The sequence below is a fragment of the Chaetodon trifascialis genome, chromosome 6 (genome assembly GCF_039877785.1).
Source record: "Chaetodon trifascialis isolate fChaTrf1 chromosome 6, fChaTrf1.hap1, whole genome shotgun sequence".
Taxonomy (NCBI): domain Eukaryota; kingdom Metazoa; phylum Chordata; class Actinopteri; order Chaetodontiformes; family Chaetodontidae; genus Chaetodon; species Chaetodon trifascialis.
Window position 1 is genome coordinate 5,932,501 of NC_092061.1, and position 22,493 is coordinate 5,954,993.

The 22,493-nt window shown below is 44.5% G+C and overlaps 1 protein-coding gene across 3 annotated transcripts in view; it reads right to left on the bottom strand.

Moving 5' to 3' along the window:
- The window catches only part of adgrv1 (adhesion G protein-coupled receptor V1), a 104,021-nt gene extending 81,930 nt beyond the window's left edge, over positions 1–22,091 (bottom strand). For all 3 annotated transcript variants that reach the window (XM_070964096.1, XM_070964095.1, XM_070964094.1), the window contains exons 1-12: positions 21,758–22,091; positions 10,157–10,344; positions 9,216–9,365; positions 6,531–6,626; positions 5,038–5,142; positions 4,610–4,723; positions 4,095–4,325; positions 3,613–3,950; positions 3,171–3,441; positions 1,591–1,917; positions 894–1,070; positions 248–471 (exon numbers count right to left, since the gene is read on the bottom strand). In XM_070964096.1, coding sequence (XP_070820197.1) covers positions 248–471; positions 894–1,070; positions 1,591–1,917; positions 3,171–3,441; positions 3,613–3,950; positions 4,095–4,325; positions 4,610–4,723; positions 5,038–5,142; positions 6,531–6,626; positions 9,216–9,365; positions 10,157–10,342 — 2,219 coding nt within the window. In that variant the 5' untranslated portion in view covers positions 10,343–10,344; positions 21,758–22,091. The remainder of the gene's footprint in view (positions 1–247; positions 472–893; positions 1,071–1,590; positions 1,918–3,170; positions 3,442–3,612; positions 3,951–4,094; positions 4,326–4,609; positions 4,724–5,037; positions 5,143–6,530; positions 6,627–9,215; positions 9,366–10,156; positions 10,345–21,757) is intronic.
- Between the last annotated feature and the right edge of the window lie 402 nt (positions 22,092–22,493).

Genomic DNA, 22,493 nt, shown 5'->3' on the forward strand with positions numbered 1-22,493 from the left:
ACACACACACACACACATGCATACCTTTAGAAAGCCATAGGAGGGATGGGAAGAGATAACATCCCCTCAGCCTAAGTTAGTGCCAAATCGTTACACAATATCAACTTGATGCTCTAAACCCTGAAAGGTCATTGTGTTACAGTTATGTTTATGGGCAGTACAGAAGGGTCTAATATGCCTTGATAATAATTAACCTAACAAACAACTATCAGGAACTGTAACTTTCCCTGTAGTTTAATGTCCCTACCTATCCAGAGTGAGCAGTAGGGTCTCGTTGACTTCTGGGATATTGTCAGCCATGATGGTGAAGTTGATGGAAGCATCACTCTGCCCGGAGAGGAAGCCCACAGAGCCGTTTAGAGGCGCCAGGTCTTTAGCAGTTATATCCACACGATTTGCTCCGACAGGCTGAAGACTCCAGAAGACTACAGCCTGACCGTCTGTCCCATCGCGTCGCAGAGGGAGGCTTACCTGCAGCACCAAACATCATCAGAATTGACCTCCCATACATACTGTGCACTCATAGAGAAAACACACTTTCTGAACACAGATTAGAGCCAAGGACAAGGGGAGTTTTGTGACTGGCAGCATGGTGGCTATAAAGCCAGTGATTAGAGACTCTTGTTAGTTACAGAGGCAAAATGGAATAGGAATAGAACAGCAAAGCTTTATTCATCTTTTACAGTGGTGGCTAATTTAGCATCTACAGACTACATGAAAACTGATGCAAATTGAAATCTTTTGCAATTAATTAAATTTGACATTTACTTTCACATAATGTAAGATATAAATTGTTTTACATGAGGCCAAACACTCAAAGTCAATGCAGACAAGTACCACAGAACTGAGAGTATTCATATGTAGTACTGCTGAAAACAGAGGTTATATCTTACTGTGCTGGTGTTGCTGTCCTCTGGTTCATAGACCACTACTGTGGTGTTACTCGTAAAGCCAATTTCCCCGTTAGCAATGTCAGGGGTGACAGTCAAGGTCAGGTTTAGAGGTCCCCCAAACCTTGGGCTGTTCGAAGGAATGGGAAGGTTCACGTCAACCAGCTCAAGTGAATTCAACTGGGGAAACAGAAGAGCTCAGTTAATAGAAGGCTCAAATAGGGTAACAAGCATGTGACTACATTAATTTATTCATGAAAGTTACAGCTCTTTCTCATGTCTGTTCTGTCACTTTTAAAGATGAATGCCCCATCAGTGCTCCATTCACTCCTTTTATGTTTGTGCATGTATGTGTTCAAGGGTTTGACGCAATTATGGTTCTACAGAATGTGAAGGGGGCCTTCCTTCTACTTTTTTGCTGGCTTTAAGAGCTGGGTGGTGTTGTTAATTTGGACAGTTGGGCAAATCCCACAGCAACATGCCAGATTTGAGTGCCAGTGTCAAACCATTCACACATGCAAATGAGGCACTTAAACTTTGGATGGTACTGATTTGGCCCGAACTGCCAACACAAACAGAAAGAGCACATTTTTGAAAGTAAAATGTCCCCTGAATTACAACTTAAAACAACCCTAACCCTAAAGAAAAAATCATACACACACTCTGTCGCTTATGCGTAACTTGTTTCCAGCCATGTTACCTGTATTAAGAAATGAGCTCCATTCTGCAGAAAGGCATCATTCCTGATTGGCAGGGTGACGTGTACCATCCGCTCACGGGAAAACACCACAGTAACGGACCTGCTAACATTCAGAACCTGGTCTCGGGCCAGTGCTGGGTCTACTGGGCCTGCAGGAATGTAGAGGGCAGTGAGGGCCATAGACACATCACCCAGCGTGCCACCATCTCGCAGGAAATTTAGCGACAGAAAACGGCCCTCGGGTTGACTCTGGATGCTTTGCTCTTTGGCCGGATCAAACCGAAAAAGCCCAAAGACGTCGTCGCTGTCCTGGATGTAGAACACAATCTGGAAGAAGAGCAGAGAAAGACCAGACGAAGAGTATGAATAAAATGAACAAATCATCAAAAGAAAGCTGAAGTGGGCATTCATTACATTTTGACTAATGAGGGAATGATCCAAAGCACATTCTCTGAATCTTGTAGGAAATACAAAACCTAACCTTGTAACTTTGCTCAAACAGTGCCTCACAGGTTCCTGTTAGTCTGCAAATTGCCTCCCAAAAGCTCAATCAAATCCAACCGTGCAGTGAGGAGGAAGCTGATTGATCATTGGGATGCATGTGGATAATTGCAGACACCTAGATTTACCATCAATTGCTTTGGAGGATTTTGTTTTCTATCCTGTTTTGTGTCGCTAACACTCTATCTTGGGTAATAAGAAGAAAAGCGAGGTGAAGAGCAGAGAGAGGGAGGAAAACAAGTGAGACTGAAAGTAGTAAAACAGAGCCCTGAGCTAACTTTAGAGAAGCATCCTCTTTAATTAACTCTGCTAAGACTGCTAGAGTAGTTTCATGAGTCTTTCAACTGAGGTTCATTCATTTCCCTGAAACCCACACTTGTCTGATGCATTGCCTGCCATGCTCACAATAGCCAAATAACAGCTAAGCGTAACTTGTGTGATATGTCATTTGCAACATTAATCACAATACACACTGATTAACTTGTCCAACAGCCTAATTCTTCAAGGAATTCCTTTTGAACCGACGCTTTCTGCACAGATGGCAAACAGACCCTCTAACCTCACAACCTCAGGCGGCGCTCTGGTGTGTGTTTGAATGTGACCAAAGCAGAGTTTGTCTGCATTTTATCTTACGCCTTCAATATAAACAAGAGTTAGATCTGCCCACTGCTTTCACACATGGCCAAGAGGCTTGGACAAAGACGGAAGCTATAAAAAACCTGTCACCATTTCACCCACACGTTCTAAAAAAAAAAAACAACACACAGACACCACACACAGAGAGTGCCTGCTGTTTCCGCTTTGTTTTGATTCAGCCACATTAAGGGAACACCCACGGAGTGAAGTGACACACCAAGGGGTCGACTTTTGCAAAACGTGCCAAGTTTGCCACTGTACCTTACAGTAGGTCACACACAAACACTCACACGTGCGTAACACATGCATAACATCTGGAGGATATGCTCCCTAACAAGTGCAGCCTTCAGTCTCTCTTCTCTCTATTAGAAACCCCTTGTGGCAACACAGAGTAGCTGTAAATAAATAAAAACTGTCCCATCAAACATCTCGTCTGAACTGACCTCCATGGGTTCGTCAACCTCTGCATTTCCAGTTACAGTATCGGGCAGCAGCTTGAGAAGAAAAGCTTCTGCTTCTTCGGGTAGATCATCCGCCACGATGTTGATTGGAATCACAGCCGTCACCTGACCGGCGGCAAATCTCACTGTTCCCGCCGCAGGCATCAAATCATCTGACACTGGGGAGGGGTCACTGGAGTTCCTACTGATGGACCAGTTAGCAGATACGGCACCATAGCTGCCTCCATTTCTTACAATAATGATGCCTTCAAATCTACGGGAACAGAGAAGTAAACAAAGGACGGTTTAAGGCACAATAATCTGATGTTTTTGCTTGCATTTAAATTTAGACCGAGCACATGAAAGCTGGTTAAGATGTTACAGAAACCATTCAAAGAATAAAGAACATATGCCATCCCAGTCTCATGAGTAATCAGTTATCCACCTCTGTGTCAGGTCTTCATTGATGGTGATTGGCTGAATGACCGCACTGCTGCTGATTGACAGCACACCATGAGGCTTATCATTGGGCTCGATGGTCACTAGCACAGCATTGGGTGATACTAGCACAGCATCTCCCCTGATGGTCTCCTCCAGCAAGACCAGATGGAAGGACTCTGCGATTTCTGGGACGTCGTCATCACTGATCTTGAACAGCAGGCTGGTCTTGTAGACAAACGGGGGGAATGTAACTGTTCTGACTGGCTGCAGGTCGAGGAAATCCACAGCTGGTGTGGCGCTGCCCAGTCCTTCACCACTCACCACCATGTAATCTACAGAGACCTAAAGACAGTATATTCCAGATGGTTTACACAAAATTGCACTATATACTGTATATACTGTACGTATATAATTAAAGTGGACATGGTATATTCTTCAATGGTCAAAGGTCTAAGCAAACAAAGAACTGGATTGATAGAAAGGAACCTCAGTCTCAACGGAGCCAATGAGCGGCCCATCCTCAGTCAACCGACCACGGGTCACATTGAGGGCAATGACTCCGGCGGACTCTGGTACTGCCATGATCGAGTGGGAGAACCGCAGTGGGCTGTCATTACGGCGGATTCTCAGCTGGACGCTGCTGGCGTTGGGCCTGAGGAGGGCTCCACCTGCCACACCCGTCAGCCTGACTGAAAACACCTCATCATCCTCTGGGATCTGACAAAGAGAAGGCCACACGTCGACATTGGGTTGTACATTTTATGCAGCTATTTCAAAACACTATGTAACTTGCAAAAAACATGTTTGCGCCTTTCAAACTTTGAAAAATTGACCTTTAAAAATGGCGAACACATTGGATAGCCTAGTGCCAAAATGCATTTTCCAAATATATCATCCCTCCAACTTTTGTCAACCAAGAATCAAACCAACAATGTCTAAAAAAGATGATGGAGGGATGGGTGGAGGGACAGATAAGTGAGTGTGTGGAGTTTATTCAATACCTGGTCATCCTGGATGAGGACACTGAAGTACACGACAGCCTGTCCAACAGGAATGGTGATATTCCCTCTGTCTGGACTGAGGTCCTCAATGGCAGGGTTAGGACCTTCAGAGATCTGAACAGGAGTCACAGCGATGGCGTGTCCATTATCATGAATACGCTGCATGTAAATAATGGACTATTTCCAACCATGGAATTGTGTACATGTAGTCAAATAATTGCATGTTCCTTGTTTGTAAGGTTTGTAATGTAATTTGAGACGAAGTTCTCCAAACTCTTGAGTCTGTTTAGCCAGTGGGATAAACTTGGAAAAACATCTTGAACACCATTTGTCAGAGCATAACAATAACACTGTCAGTTCTTCTTAAATACTACAAAGCAGAGTGTCTTAGGTTTGTTGGTTTTATGTACCGTGCATGACCCTCTCACCTCAAAGTTGACGGTCACAGTCCCATAAGTTCCCTTTTCTCTAATTAGGGTTAAAGGCACAAAATGGTTCCTTCCTCTTGGCTCATCGACTACAATCTCTTCAGTCTGGCATGAAAAGAAATAGAGCCTCAGTCAGGTTAATTCAGTCCTTTTCAACATTTTCTTATTCACAGTCATAATAAATAAATTTAATGAACCAAGAAAAGGGTCATATTTGACAAATTAATATAAGAAACTAACACATGAGTTCAAATGGGCGGTGAGGAGGGAGTAAAAGAGAGCTGAATATCTCTTTACAGACGATTGAAGGACATAAAGAAAATGAATTGTATTGAAAGAGACAAGAGATGCAAAGGCAAGTGACCAGAGCGAGTATAAAGTGTGCAAGCTGCACAAAACCGAATAGTGTATTCTGTTTCAGTAAACAAATCTGATGCAGCATTAAAAACTATATTCCCTGATAACAAGGAGTAATAATCACGTATGGTCTCAGTGCATTTGGAAGTCCTTATTGTGGTTTAGAGATTTGGAAATTAAATCCCCTTCTGTTTGTCTACATAACTCAAGTTCAATTTGCCATAACCAAAGAAATTCAGGAGAATGCAAACAAAGGAGAAAATACAACAAAGAAATGCTAGACAGGAATTAATTCAGCACTCTAACATAAGCACGTCTCCCAAGGCCAGGAGGCCTTTATTGATTCTAAGCAAGCCAGATCATTATCCTGCATTTGAGACCATCTGGGGGTGGTAGGGCAAACAGCTCCCAATATACCACAGCTACCATGGAAACACTATAAACTCCCACTGATAAGTGAATCCAGGGAGTGTTGTGGTTTTAATTGCCCCTGGAAACCCACAACCACTAGATGGTCACTTTTCCCACGACCACAACACTGGCATGATTGAACCCCTCTCTGCCATAGTGGGTCCAAATTACTCCACCCCGACCCTCTTCTCTCTACTACTCACTAACATCAGGGGGCTCAGTTCTTAGAAGATTAGTGACATACGTAAGTGCATGCCCAGCTAAGTTTTACAATCTTGATGAATGTATTATCAACATGTGTAGTTGAGGCTGGTTTCAGTAATGGACAATCAATTCAGCATCTGTTACACACTTTAAAGAAAGCTGCCAGTTTCCTAAAGGGTAAAGTCCAGACAGCTTTGTCTGTCCTGAGAAAAAACTGTTTAAATTTAAAGAAAAACTGCAAAGACTTGGTTTCCTGAAGCCTCCTATGCTCATTTTCAACACTACTGGAACTTGGCTTCGATAGTGGCTGAGGTGGCTAACCCTCCAGCGAGTGTTCAGCAAGTCTGGGATGCTATACAGCAAGCAGAGGAGCTGCCTTTGTGGAGAAAACGGAGACAAGCTCTGGCATCTCCATTGTAATATAATAGCTCAAGAAAATCCAAATGAAATGTGGTGAAGAATGGTGAACTGATGTACAGTAGACTGAATGAAGATGCATGTGGATCACAGGGGTTTCTTACTGAGTTGAAGGCAATTATTCCAAAGGCATTGTCATTGGACAGGATGGTGATGGTTGCCTTGTTTGGTGTTCCCAGTGTCACGCCATTAGAGGAGCTCTGGAAAGCAGGGAGAATTGAAAAGGTCAGATAAAACCTGGCAAGATACCTTAACACATCTTAACCTCCCCCGACACTGGTGCTCGTGTGAAAAACCAGAACGCCTGCCTTATCCACTGTCTTCACTTCATTTCTGTGCTCCCACTGGGAGACCCTGGTGAGAAGGTACAAAGACAGGAAGTACTGGTCTCAGCCCAGTTGATTTGACAGGTTATCTCACAGCGGGGCTCCTCTTCAGGATTTGTGCTGTGCTCTGTGATCTGGCACTAAGACCTGACGAACTCAAAGTCTCGGTGTACTTAAAATCACATGGTGACTTCACGAGGTTTACGCAGTGTGTTTTTAACTTGACAAAAAGAACCATAACCTATGATCTGCGCAAGAAGGGTTTTCCTTTTTCTGAAACCTATTAAAGAGAAGACCACAGCCTTTCCAAGGTTTCCATTAGGGAGCTTACCAATGTTTTCACAAGCATCTCATGGACCAACTTTGCTCACAACCACCTTGTTTGAACTCAAGTGCACAGGCTTCCACCAAAACTTCCAAAATCCCTTACAACATACAAACATCTGGACACGGGCTAATTAGCATACGTGCAGGCACTCTGGAAAATGACTAGGAGACTTTGAGTCTTGACATGATGATAAACAGAAACAATTTTCTCCCCCAAACAATTTTGAAATGTTTTCCATTTTTCTCAGCCAAACACAGTCCAATTGAAAGTCAAGAGCAAAACCACTGTGTGTGTGTGTGTTAAGGTGAGAGCAAGCAAAGGAGAAAATGAAAAACAACAAAGTGCTACGGCCTCTTGCATTCATCCCTCTATTCAAACAAGGCTTTTCCCAGCTGTAACAGAGCTTTCTTTCCGCTGCTGAGCTCTTGTAGCGGTCAACTCAGACACAGAATCCACATGCTTTCACAAAGCCAAGCCACTGGCCGAGCCAGGAAGCTGCTCGCACACATACGCACCACTCTCATGTGCCCAACTACATAAACATACTAAAATATACAGTTATTCATGCGCACACATTGGCTACATCAAAGCCAGCTTTGTTACACACATGTAGTACCACATAAGCCCTGCCTCCCCTCCACTGTGAGCTTCTACCTTCTGCTCCCACACAGCGCTGGAGGGCTGCACCTGCTCTGGCCCACAACAATTCTACACGATTTCTGTATAACAAGTCTTGTTCTGTCGTACTTCAAACAAAGTCTGATACTTTCAACCGAATATCTTCAATTGAAACTGATGTTACAGATTTAACTGTCAGAAATGATAAATGTACCCTGATCAACTCGCTATTTCCTCTTGTGCTTGATCTATGACACCCCTTTGTAGTACACATTTATCCTTCCGACAGCCCTTCAGTAAGCCGATAGGGTAGCATTTGGCCAAAGCTTTGTCTCTGCTGTAGTGTAAACAGAAGGGCTAAGTGGGCCTCATCTGGTCTTTCACTCTAGTAGCAGGCTAAATATGGGCCCGCGCTACTGGATTTTAACCAGATGTCACAAAAATGCAGTGTCAAATTGAAAATGTTGTGAAGAAAGTTACTCTTGCTGACAGCTGTTCAGCATTGTTGCTTTTTAGCAAATGTACATAGCTGACAACCAGTGATTCACAGTGACCTTTGCCTTAGGTCTTTTAGCGAGGGATAAGACAGGCGGACAGCAAGACCAGGCCCCCCGAGCTCATCAATCAAACCTGACAGCTAAAGGCTACATGAAACCATGGAGATAGTCTCTAGGTGTAAGGCATCCACGGCTGTGATGGTAATTCCTTTGACGAGGATTTACAATGTATACACATTAAAAATTATTTTCAAACCAAAAGGTCTGTCCTACACAAGATGACGCACAGTGGCAAAAGCAAAATAATATGCTCCAGAAGGAATAAATGCCACCAAATCCATTAGTTTTTTTTCTTTCAGTGACTGGAATTGAATAAAGTTTTCACTTCTGGTGATATGATGGCTCTGGTATTGTCAACAAAAGAGCCAAAAAACGCATGAGAAGTTCTTAATGTACTTGTTTGTGAACCCATTCATTCGTTGCAGCAGACTGACCTTTCGTGTTCATTAGCGTGTCACTTGCAATGGTGAACACGCGACATATACAGACATGAAATCCACGGAACGGACATGCCCATCAAAGGCAATGGGGACAGTGAATGCAAGAATCACTTTAATCTACTGTGTGGTGAGCGTGTGGCTGTCAAAGTTAGTTTCTTTTCACAAAGGTGTCTTTTAGTGGGGAACCTCAGAGACACACACACAACATTTGGCCCCACCCAGGCCAGCCCTGACAAAGTCCTATAGAGCAGACACATCAAAGACCCTGCAGCTCACAGCCTCCCAGGCTTACTGCGGCTGCCGCCTCCACTCTCTATTGCTTAGTGGCTGGGTTTAAGACGGTCTGGGGAAGAATTAGAACAGTGGGACTTTGTGGAGAGGAAGCTTGGGAGTGAGGGAGGAAGAGGAGAGGGAGTCATCAACAGTCCAGAAACAGACATTTGGCACAAAAATGCAACATACTGAAAACTGCAAAGGAAAGGTTGAAACATGAACTTACAGACAAACAATGGGCATGTACCTGTAGGGTAAGGTTGAAGGTAAATGTCTCATCGGCTTCAGGCAAGTCATCATCTTTCACAGCGATGAAGATGGTCTTACTGGACTCAGTGGACAGCAGAAAGGCTGCAGCGTTAATGGCTTCAAAGTCCCCTGTGTCGACCCCCTCCAGCTGGATGAAACAAGCAAACGTAAAACTGTGACACTCAGCATTTAACTGAAGTGAGCTTCCTGCTTCTATGCCTGTTTTCTGTTCGTTTGAGACACTTCCTGCATTTATTTGAAAGTGTGAAATGAAGGAAAACAGGAAAGTCCCAGGAGAGATGGAGACAACCCAGGATGCTGCAGGTACATGATTTGTGCCTTCGAGAACTGAGCCGATACAAAGCTCCGGGCTTGATGTTTTTGCCTGTTTCAGCACTTTCCATGAGCAGATCTTTAGCTCCTTTCTCTTTCCTTCCTCTCTACTGATGCCTTTATCTGCTTGATCTCGAGTTTCACTGTGCTTCTGTCTATGCCCATTAGTTTCCTGGAAGGAAAGTCTGATATTACACAGTATTTCGTTGACTAATAAGGAAGCCCATGTATAATAATTCATGTAAGAAGAAATATGGTAAAGATATCAAGAAGCATAGGAAACCCCCCAACCACACTCCAGTGAGTGGCCAGCTCGCCTTACCAGACACCAACTGTGAGCAGCTGACACTAGCCCCCATGTAGAGGACGTAAAGCCAAAACACATTCAGTGACTTCCAAGACAGTTTCTGCAGACACACTGTGTCTGCACACTGGCCACCGTCTGCCATAAATAAAAAAGTCCCTGATTCTCTTCACTGGACATAAACATGGCAGCTCAGCAACATGGCACGGTGGCGAGGTACAGACAGAATAGCTGATTTGACAGGTTGACGACTAGTAGGGTATGCAATGAGTCATCAGCGCTGAGCTTGTCCTGTGTCTTACCAGAACCAAAGCAGTCACATTGACTGGGTCTCCCACTCTCTCCACAACCAGCCGGACCACAGCTGTGCTGCTCTCGTTGACAACAAAGTCAGTCTGGCCCAAGAACCGCAGCGTGGCTGACTCAGACGAAGTGCCAGGGATGGACAGAGCCAGAATCAACCCAGCTAGCAGGAGGACAGGGAGCATTCCTACAAAAAGGGAAAACATGTGAAGGAAATTTAAAAAAAGATGAAGGAAAGATACACAGACATAATACATATACTGAAATAAAACAGAGGCCAATATGGGCAAGTTCTGAGGAGTTTTATAAATGAAGACAGCTACAGATTGTTCATTTTTAGCTCAGTGCATGCATAAATAGAGTCCAGATTCAGTGTTCAGATCTGTTCTAATACTCAATAACGCTGCATAAATTCAAGCCAAAAATGATCATCTACTCAAAATCACTCAGAAAAGCAAATCACTTTGCAGAAAAACTCACATCAGATCAACATCTTAGAGACCTCTGTGAACAGTACTAAGAGTAAAGATGTAGGATGGAGAGGACTCAGAGTCAAACAAGAGAGATGAGGAGAGAAAATCACACGGAGAAAAATTAAGACTTATCAGAAACGTTGTCTGTGATGAGTAAAATATCCACTTCATGCCTGGTGGGCACAACACCATAATCATTTATTCTAATAAAGCTGATGTTAAAATAAAAAAAATACACAATCAGTTTACATTAAAACTGATCTACAGGCAGTACCGACTGGCCAGATGTTCAACAAGCCTTCTGAAAATGTGCAGCCAGGCTGACTGGCAGGCTTGCTGGTCATTGTGGTCTGAATGATTCATAACATTATTCCATAATTTCAACGGCCGTTGTCCTCATGTTGTCATAACTGTTATGGCAGTTGTTGTTGAGTTTATTCTTCTGGACCACATGGATTTAATGACATGCCAGAATAAATGTGATCACTCAAGGTACTTTCAGTAATTCAGCATGAAGCCTCAATTCTGCGCTGCCAACACTCTCTTCTCTCGCTCTCTAATTATCGTTTCTGCTCTCCTTCCTCCTCAAATCATCCTCATCTCATCTGTCCTCTGCTTTCCCTCTCCTCTCCTCTCCTCTCCTCTCCTCTCCTCTCCTCTCCTCTCCTCTCCTCTCCTCTCCCTCTGTCCTCTCCTGCTCAGCTCTCTCACCCAGAATAATCCTTAAGATGGATGGAGCCACTCAGACAGTTGTCATGGTTAACACAACAAAACAACACAGCATGACAAGCGGGGTGGAGCCAGCTTACAGCTAAAATGCGGCGACTCTGTCCTGCCTTTCCCCTCCCTGCTGCCTTTTACCCATCCCATTCATAATCTGCACCACGCAGCCTTGCCAGCAGCATGAACACGTGAGGTCTTTAAAAAAAATATTTGCTCTTAATTACAAGGTTGAAAAAGAACATCAGCAGCTACGGTGGATGAAGTCATGCTGTTTGGTTCGTTTTTCATAAGCAGAAATCGTTTAGGAAAGTTGGACATTGAAAATATCCCATTTTTCATATGTTCCATTGCTGTTATATCAATCTGAGTTATTCTCAGTATTGGCCAGTGTTTAAATAGTAACCATCCATCAATCAGCTTGTCAGCTCAGAGAGAAGAACAAGACACTGTATCAGCATTACAAGTTGTTGGTTGACAGATACAGTCAGAGTCAATTGATGCAGATGTCATGAGTGTGTGTATGTGACAGGGAGAGACAGCACGTGCACGAGTGTGAGAGTTTGTATGATGGAGTTCATGTCAAGGGGCGTGTGTGTGTGTGTGTGTGTGTGTGTGTGTGTGTGTGTGTGTGTGTGTGTGTGTGTGCATGGGTCACACACATGCCAGCAGTGGAGAGATTGCTGGGAAATCCATCAAAAAAGGATTTAGAGCTCTTGGGTAGCGGGGCTGGACAGTGGGGAACAGAGGGTGAGGCTAAGGGGGGAAGAGAGGTGAGTGTGTTGCTGGACAAAGAAGGGCCGGGGCTGAATAAATCCTGTTATCCACCCCTCTCTCCGTCCTGGGGTTGAGAACTTCCTGCACCGCTGACCGAGAGCTTGAATTAAAAGCTATAAACCTTCTCTCTTGCACCATGTCACTGGGACTGCCTCACACAGCATAAGTACACTAGTCTAAGCTACACTGTCATCAGCAATGGTGCACCTGAGGGTGTAATTTCAAAGCATCTGGACACCTGCTACTGTACATCCACTTCTAGCTGTATATTGCATGGTAACGGCACCAAATGCCATAACAATACAATCGTTGCAATCATCACGATCTTACCATATAGAAAAGGACATTTTCAGGGAATCTCAGTCTCTGTATTTCATGTCTGCTTTCTGTTTTCAGAACAAGAAGTCTGACTTCCCACAAAGTGTTTCTTCAGAATATCTTTGTGCCTCAAAACCTCACTTCCAAACGATTGCCTAACATCACTTAGACCTCAATCTTTAAAATGGATGGTAGCAAGCATCCAACCCTCTAACCCCCTAACCCCTTACTCCAAAACAGAGGGGTGGTCTCTTTTGCATCCACTGACCCTGATGCTGCACTTCCTTTGAAGTCCCTAATACAAAGCAGATGCTATGTAGATGGTGCAGGTCTTATAAGCGGCATGGCAGTTTTTGTGCTGGCATCATGCATTGTGCCAACCCTGACCCCGGGGGCTATGGGGCTACCAAGGATCTGTCAGTCACAGCAATAGGCGGCATGGAGTGCCTGGCGCAGACCTCTGACATTGATAAGGCTGGGAGTCAGAGTCCATGTAGAGAGGTGTACAGAGACACAGTTCCATGCATGCGCACGCACACGCACACACACACACACACACACACACACACACACACACACACACACACACACACACACACACACACACACACACGTTTGCATACATGGATGCATTTGCAAGAGCTGGCACAGTCAGCATATGCATCCAAAATGCAAGGTCTCAATGCTCAGACAGACAGCTGGGTGACAGGCCAGAACACTGGAGAGCTCTGAAATGCATGAAAACACACTGTCCATCACAAATATCCTGGGCCAGAGAAACACAAAATTATGGCTGGGACCAGGACTCTGGGACCTGGCGCTCTAACAAGCCACAGACAACACCACAACTAAAGAGACTTCACGTTCTGAACATCCAAAATTGCTTTTATTGACTTATTCTGTGAGTCTGACCTCAGTCAGCTGACTTTTCTTTTATATTGCATTACTTTATTTCCTGGAACACACACAGTGTCCAATAAATATGTATTACCCACTAAATATAGCACTGGCTAAATATGTGTTGCACATCATTGCATTCATCCACAACACAACAACAATCCATTTTTACTTGCTGTGTACTCTTTAATACGTCACCAAGCTCAGACAAACATGAACCTTTGGACCTGGAACAATCCTGAATCATTCTTCACAAACAAATGCCCAAAGCTGTCGTTTAAATCCGATTATTATCTGGTTAAGCCTTGACCTTGAACCTGCTTTCACCATAACCATTTTTGTCCAGTGCATAATACTTCCAGCTAACCTCTTTCTTCTTTTCAATATGCAGGGTGATTTAGAATTATGGTCCTCTTACACAAGAGGGCTTTGCGCTTGCCAGGAAAGTTTCTTAGCGCTGGGCATTGAGCTACAACATGAGTGTCAGTAAGTCCACTTGCTTCACCAGCTAAGCTCAGATCAAAGCTGAAAGGAACAATGCATAGGCACCGCACACATACATGCAAATGCACACACACACAAACACATATATACTATATTTAGAGTATCCCTTCAGTATCCACTTTCAATTACTCACTCCTCTCTATCTTCTGATCTCTGTCACGCATCTCATTGCTTCCTTCTGCCCTGGACACAAACCCCTTTTCCTGTATCTCTGTGATGGGTCGCTCGTCACCGGAGAGCATTCTCTGCAGGCTCAAACATGATAAACTTCAAGGCCAGTCACAGTGATGGTATCAGTGCTGGTCAGTGGTGGTTTGACCCCGTCACCTGTCAGCCCTTCTTAAAACAGCCTACCGGTGTAAAACTATTACATCAGATCCCTTGCAGACACACCAGACATGCACACACTCACTCACTGATCTATTGGATATCCCTGTCAGAGGTGCTGAGGAGGTGTCTGGTTGCAGGGCTGCTCCTGGGGTCAGGGCTCAGTCCTGATGCCTCTAGGGTTTCTCCTGACGGTGGCCTATGCGTCGTAATCTTTTGCATCAATTATTCACTGTGAGCCTGAGACTTCACAGTCGGAGGATGGTAGTAAGCGTGACAGTGCAGGATTCACAGTATGGAATGTGCCATGTGCCGTCTGTGGTTGGTCAGGTGACTACTGACATCACAGTTTGACAGTGAGTGACCTGAATTTCACCTTGCAAACTAAAAAAAATCTTCTTTGTCACAAGAATAACAGAATTTGTCATCCCTTTTTGCCACTTCAGCTCACCGGGAGCCTCTCCTCTTCAGCCTCTGTACAGTACAATCATTGTCAAGGACTTTGCTTTTCCCCTTGTTATTTAACTGAGAAGACTCGGTATTAGAAGCTTTAAGGGAGGAAAGCAATAGTCTTACTTCCTTTTTGGTAGAGGGTGTGTGGGATAACAGTCTGTCGAGTTTTAATCAAGGGCTTTCCCATGAGGCATCCCTGCCCTGAGGCTTCCCTGGTCTTGAGACGCCCTTGGTGAGGAGCTTGTGGTTATATCCTGCAGTTGGTCACATGCGTGCGCGCACACACACGCACGCACACACACACACACACACACACACACACACACACACACACACACACACACACACACACACACACACACACACACACACACACACAAACACACATAGAGAGAGAGAAAGGGATCTCCAGTTGTCTGACAGTGGGAGGCCTGCAGTGGGATCTCATTCATCAATCTTACAGCTCTGGTCGGTGATCTGGAGTCAGTCTGGCCACAAAAAGAAACTGCTCTGTCATTAGCATCAACTAATATAACAGTGTTCCTGGAACGCTTGTGCGTCTCCTCAGGACAAATTCACACGAAAAACCAACAACACAAACAGACACTATGGCTGATAGTGACAGAGATAAACAGATAAGCAAACAACAACAACAACACACACACAGATCGATGATGTGGTAGACAGAAAGGCACATGGAAAGAGCTGATAATAGGCCTTCATGTATATCAATCTGCATTTATATGTAATGTAAGGGGTGACGTCTAATGAAAACATGTGAAAGGTCCGCACGCTGCAGCTCCCTTAAGTGCAGTATAATTGTACATCCACCAAGGGGGATATGAGCAGTTGGAAAATGGAAGTGCCTTGTGGTCGTATGGCCAGGTTATTATTCGAGGGTCAGACTAAACATGAAAAACTCCTTATTAAAATGCATTGCAAAAAAAAAAAAGTTTGTTAAAGGTCTCTTTACCTTAAACTCAAAATGAAATCGTATCATTTAATGCATATAGACAAAATGTTTCTCATGTCACAGACAGGCTGCTGTATTAGCTCACTTTTATAAGTCTCGGGCTATGTGTTTGGCTCAAACCCACAGTGCCTCCTCCGCTCTGTTTATTGGATTGTTTTCTGTTTGAGCTGCGCTCCACGCTAAGCAATGCCACCAGCCCAATGTGTGTCGGGTCCTACCTCAGAAACCACCCACCGTCCGTTCTCAGCCCGGCACAGCCGCGGCTGCCATACCCGGTCAACTCACAAGCCCATAATTGCACTTCACATGTAGTTTCTCCCCCTGGTATTTTTAGATCAGTGAATGTTCTCGCCATACAGGGAAGTTGGGGAGAAGAAATTAAGAAACTTAATAAGCGAGTAGAGCTAAAACATAGATCATTAAATCTGACAAAAACTCTGTGTTACTCACTGGGCTTATTTTGGAGAGCTCTACCCAAAAACAGAATTCTATTTATTTTGAGGAGAAAAACAGAAAACCTACCATTAGTCCAACAAGAAGGGGGGAAGAGATTTTTGGGGACTGGGGATGGCAGTCTGCTGAACTGTGGCCAAATTATGCCATTCCACATAACGGGGACAAGAAAACACTTGAATGAATACCTCTCTAAAGAACAAAAATGCATGAGGTCAGCCTTCCAGCCATTGTCAGACAATACTTTTCAACCAGGCATTTCTCCTTCAGGGGCAAGAGGCTGCCAATCAAGTGTGCATTTTACTGTGAAAAAAGAAACAGAGAGGGAGAGTTTTCCTGAGGTATTGTGCACACAGCCGTGGTCGACTGCTCTTAAGTTGAGCCAATAGCATCTCTCGTCTCTAACTAAAAACAAGACTTTTTTCTTCTTCTTTGAAAACAGTGGGAAGGAAGGGATATAGAAAGTGGAAAGTGCTTCCAATTGAGTAGGAACCAGTGCGTGAGCAATTTAGAGCATTTTCCAGTTTGAGCATTGGCTGACTGATTAGCCTGTATGACACACAGTGATGGAGGCAGACAGAAAAGCACTTTCAGGGGATTAAACAAGGTTGTGCTCTCCACAGTCTCGCAGACCAAAGAGCCAAATTAGAAAGGGTATTACTTCATTGCATGTAACCGGTTGGGCCTGGATGAAATGCTAATTGCATTTCAAAAGAGTTCCCAAAACAGAGAGGCAACCAAGAACGGGGGTGTATTTTCATTGGAGAAGAAGCGGGACTTTACGATTCACTGACCAGCACACAATTTTAAGGAGCAGGCTTTTGTTCGCTCATGCTCCTTTTTGTGTTTCGTGTGCATTTCTAAAATTGCCACAGTTCTCCATTCTTTTGTTTGTCCCACTTTTTGGCATGCTGGCCTCCTCTCCCAACAGAATCCAAACCATCCTATTCAGACTTCCTTCTTTTCTCTGCGCTCTCCTCTATCACTCCTAAACAAGGAGGCGCACAGCACACACATCCTCGGTACAGTAGGTGTGGGAGAGCCCCTCTTTGAGGCCTTTGCAGCTTTGGAAAACTAAGGGCCAGATGGCAGGATTGAAGAGGAAGCAAATCCGTGCACAAGTGTGGTCAACAGGTCCTGATTATCATGCAGGGAAAATAATAAAAAGAGCTGTTTTAAAAAGTGCTGCTCAATGCTTTCAGCTGTGGCTGTGAGCGGTGCACTTACAGGTGCCTACAGGTGCATTCCATAACATTTCAGTCTGATCTGAACCAGTTCTCCTCTGCAGTGCTTCACAGATCACACAGTTCAATAGAAAGATGCAGGGCGCGTTCCATCGTGATCTAAGTGATCCTGATCCCTTGCCATGTTTTACTCACACAGCTATAATCCATAATGAAAGGCATCCAGAGAAAGGTGATAAAAGCACCTTTATACAACGATAAACACACGCTGCCATCTCTCAGCCATGCTTGGATCAGCCACCCCCACCTACTCGTGGAATTCCTCTGCCGTGACAGCACAATGAGGGAAGTGAGAGATAAACAGAGAAAGAAGAGAAAGAAAGAGGGGCTGGTGTAAGGGACTGGGCAGATGCAGGGGGGGTGTATGTGGGGATGAAATAATACAGAATGGGTCATACACACACACTGGGGGATGGCAGAGGGTAATGGAGAAGCAGGAGTTTGGGATGATCAATCAAAGAGTTGGTGACCTACGCAAACAGGTTTATGCTTTAAATAGACACCCCAACCCTTCTTTTCTGAAGCGCACTTGTTTTCACTCTGTCTCACACATATACACACACAAACACACAAAAAAACCCTCCCGGGAGGCAGTAGTGGTACTCACAAAGACAGAAGTGTAAAAGGATGGACAGGCATGATGTCCTTCCAGCCAAAGTGTGACCCACTTCAACCTGCCCTGTCTAAATTAGTACAGGAAGCAGGGACCACCAAGGGATGCGTTCCACGTGGCTCCCCCAAAAACATGTAGGCGAGGGGTAGAACTCACAGGCATTTATGGTCGGACAGAGGGACCCACGCATGCAGTGGCCTTTAAAGAATGAGATCAGTGAAGAGCAAGCAAAGAGTGTGTTCATTCATCAAAGAAGGCTGTGGAGCAGATTTATCGTTTAGGGATAACAAGTCATTCAATGATCAAAAAAGAAGAAGAAGAAGAAGAAAATTCCTGCTTTACAGTCCTCGAGACTTAATTTAATTTGTACAGAGTCTCGCCAAGCTAATGTGAACCAGAGGCCAGAGGAAACAGCTAATCCTAAATCCTAAATTTACTTTTCACTATGTTTTGACATCTGAGAAAGGATGTTGCTCTGTGTGCTCCCTGCAACGATTTTCCATCCAGTTTGCAAGTTTAAATGAAGCATAGGTGCTCGAGTTTAACAGGATTTCAATGTGATTAAGATAGAATGTGGTGAACATGTTAGAAAAATGTTCAAAGTTAAATTAATATTTGACTGATTAATTTAAATATTTGTGGTTGAGCGTTTTTTTATTGATCGTTGTTAGGCTTAATAGAGGAACTGGTCATGCGTGATGCTCAGCACAGCAGGTAGGAGAGGCTCTGAGGCCGACCCATGTGAGGCTACCGGCTTTACTAACATCACAAGAGGTCAGAGTTCAAGTTTAATACTCGAATGGAGAAGCTGGGCAGCTGTAGGAGGGCTCCCCGTCGCCCCTACAGAGCACAAGATACAACAATAAGAGTGTGCGTACGTGTACAAGCGTGTGTGTATGTATGAGAGCATGATTATGAGAGTTGACGGCGAGGTCATGACCGAGGGTTTGCTGCAGCGACCATACTACCATCCTCTCACCGGGAACAATATGTGGTTGGTCAGGCCCACTAAAGAGACCTCAGGATTGTTGGCCATCGCTGACGGCCCACCGCTTTCCTGTCCCTCTGCTCCAAGGGCAACAACTACTAAAACATGATACTGTCTCCTGTGCGTAAGCATGAACTGTCAAACGATTCTTGAAAAAAAAGCATTAAAATCCCAGAGAATGTTATAAGAGACTTATTTACGACTTGAATTTGTCCATTCACTAAATCTAAAACCAACTTTCTCAGGGTTTCCGGACATGTTGGCATCAGACCTGATGATCCCAGTCAAGTCAAACAACAGGAAGATGTGAATGAACTCACACAGTTCCGGTCTTAGAAATTAGCAAATGTAACATTAGCCACATAAGACTAAAAACTAATTATTTTCAGTTCTATGAGCGTGGTATAGATCACTTTCTTTCATCTCGTGCTGTTTGCACTTCTTTCTGTGACCTACAGCGCACTCCTTGTCTCTTCGATTTGTCCTCATGGAGTTGAGAGACCTCATTATAGTGTCTACCCACAGCACCACTTTTGTCCCACTACACAATATCACATAATCGAGAAGTAAAAAAACTTGAAGGACACCAAACGCTGAAGGAGATGGCCTCAATTATTTTTAAAAATACAAATAATTTTGTGACGTATTTCAAACCTTGCACCTCTCAGAAGCTATTGCTAAAAAAAAAAAGTCATGTGAATTTGGTTTGGTGTTTCAAAAATGTTAACACCTATAGTTCATACACTCACATAAGCATCCAGTGAGCCCAGTCAGCTCCCAGTATAGTTAAAAGGTTTATGGTCTACATCTGTCTTGCACCATGGGATTATGAATTGTTCCACTGCATGGTACTGCTGAGGAAAATAGCCATTTCAGGGAGAAGTGGGAAAGTAGGTGCAACATTTTATCCTCTCAAGGTGTGGAAATGAAAACCAGACCATAACTAATAAGAGGTGTGTAGTGGGCATAGGTCTGCTGGTTTTCTCCTCCAACACCACAAAAAATGTAAATCCAGAACTCCCACTGAGGAGAAGACAACATTTTGCAAGGCGCTTACTTGTAATAATGTGCTATAAATTAACTTTGCTCTCCTCGGGCAAGAGGAAGATGCAGAAACATGAGAAAAAAACAAATAGTGCAGATATGATTGGAAGCAGGTCAATAAGGAATTCTGTAAATGTATATCTGCACATCTGTACAAGCCATGCAAAGTTCAAATTCAACTTCACAAATGTCCTCCATGCAGCAGATTAAGACATCCTTTACAACTCTTGCCCCCAACCCCATCGGTGATCCATGGTGCACAGAGGCGGGCACAGCCTGTTGCAGGGCAGTTCAGTGTATGTCGAGCCGTGCCTTCAACCGCTATTTCCCTCTATCCCCACACGCTGGGAATGCAAGCCCTCTCTCATCCCCAGCAAACATCAATCTCATCCTGTCTGCAATGTGCAACACTTCAGCACCTCTCATCAATGAACAGCCTCTGTTTATGGCACTGTCCCCTTTTGTACTGCACAGCCATTAGAGGGGGGAGACAGAAGGGGAGAGAGGCAGGCAGTAAAACAGTTTCCGCCCAGTGAATCACATTCAGACCCTCACACAGGCGACTGGGGGCTGACCCCTGCCAGGCGATGACATAAACAGACAAACAAAGGACCTGAGCTGCGAGCAAGCGTGGATCTTAGAGGATCCAAATCTCCAGAAAGCACACTGTGACCTGTGCGTCTGTGATGATGGAAATAGAGATTGCAGGTCCGGGGATATGAAATTGTGAAAATTTCACGGCAAGTTTTGTTGCCTCTTTGCAAACAAAGGGTGAAGACTGTTCTTCTTCATCTGATTCAATGATGTGAGCCTTGTACACAAAGACACATTTCAGAAACAGTTAACAGTGAAGGCTGGCGCTGAGGAGGAGCAGGTGTAAGTGCTGAATGGATACAGAGGCAGCTCCCTCCCTTCCTCCCCAGCGAGAAAAGGGATTTAACTCTGCTGAGGCGCCACAGAGGAGGCAACAAAAGAGATTTGCAAGGGACGCACCAAGATGACATCATGTCAAATCAATTAGCGATAAGGTGGACATATTCAATTATTCAAGGACTGAAAAACCCCACCCCATCAGCTGCTGTAAACTGTGGAGCCCGCAACATCTGCGTAAAATACGCAAAGAGGCAGCAGCACAATGAGGCTACGGGCAGCACTCGATTTAACAGTATCAGCACATGTGCGCAACTCAAAGTGTGCCAAGATTACTTATGGCCAGAGTAAGCCTATAGATTAGTCAACGGAGCCTTTATGAGAGGGTCTCCAGCTCACCATGTGTGGCAGTTCCCCCTGAATTGTTGTTTTATTTCAGTGGGAGAGAGAAAACCCACACAAAGCGCAGTAATCACACTGGAGATCCTGGATGTAACCATGGAAGCGTTTGTCTCCGTCCTCAATGGGCTACCCGGCCATTCATTTACTGATTGCGCTGAATCAATATTTAGGCTTTTCAATTTTATTAGCTGCTCCGAGGGGGATTTCTGGCACAGCGCGAAAAGAAATTAGCGGCGGCCAACCACTTTTAATCGTTTTCTTATAGTGTTATACAATATGTCTGCTTGAGCTGTCTGGCATAATTGATGAGGAGTATCGCTACTCATTTGTTTCCTTTATTCTCGGCACTATTAATCTACCGCTGGCAATAGCGCCTGGAGTCACCGATCATTACTGACTGGATGAAAAATAAATCATCTCGCATCCTTTCTTTGAAATTATCCAGCAAAGTTTGGCTGGTCGACGCACATCCGTGCCATCAGCCCACACTCACAATGACAAACAGGAGCATCTGTGGAAACAGACAGAAAATGAATCAACTTACCTGACACCTTGCTTGGCCTCTCTGTCCAAGATAAATTACTGTAATGTATCTGTTGCTGAGGATAACATCGATAAGTGCTCTCAGGGTCCTCAGCTCCGTCTCTCCTCAAACAGCAGCCAGTAGCTGCATCATTTTATGTTCAGCTGAATTCGGCTTTTCCTTCGGCAGCTTTGGGCTCCCGGTGAACAACATGGGATGAAGCGCGTTTGTCATCTAACGGGACTGAAGCCGGGAGAGATCAGCAGACACGGAGCGGTTCCCCGGTGTGTTCAGGACCTTCTCCCCTCTCTACACACAGCTCCGGGCTCTTGCAGCCATGTGGGGGCTGCTACTACTGTACACACACACACGACTCACTGTCCAACAGGAGGATTAGTTTGTAGATACTCAGGGACTCCTGCTCGCTGCCTAATGAGACAAGATGTTTTAATCCCATTTGTCTCTCAAGGGTGTTCGGTGTGGTGGTGGACAGCTCCACCCTGCGCACCGAACAGGCATGTGTCCTCATGCTACCGCTTCTCCCCTCTGTTGTTGTCGTCACTCCATCAACTTTGCTAGCCGACTTCACCATGTGTAATTTGAAATCTGAGAACCTGATATAAACAGCTATAACACACGCAGTTTTACGCGAAAATCTTTAGCGACCTGTTGATTTTGTGTAAATACGCCCTAAGATATTTTTAGGAGAAGCAATGTCACATTTATTTCATTTTTTTAATAGACTTTATCAAGCTAA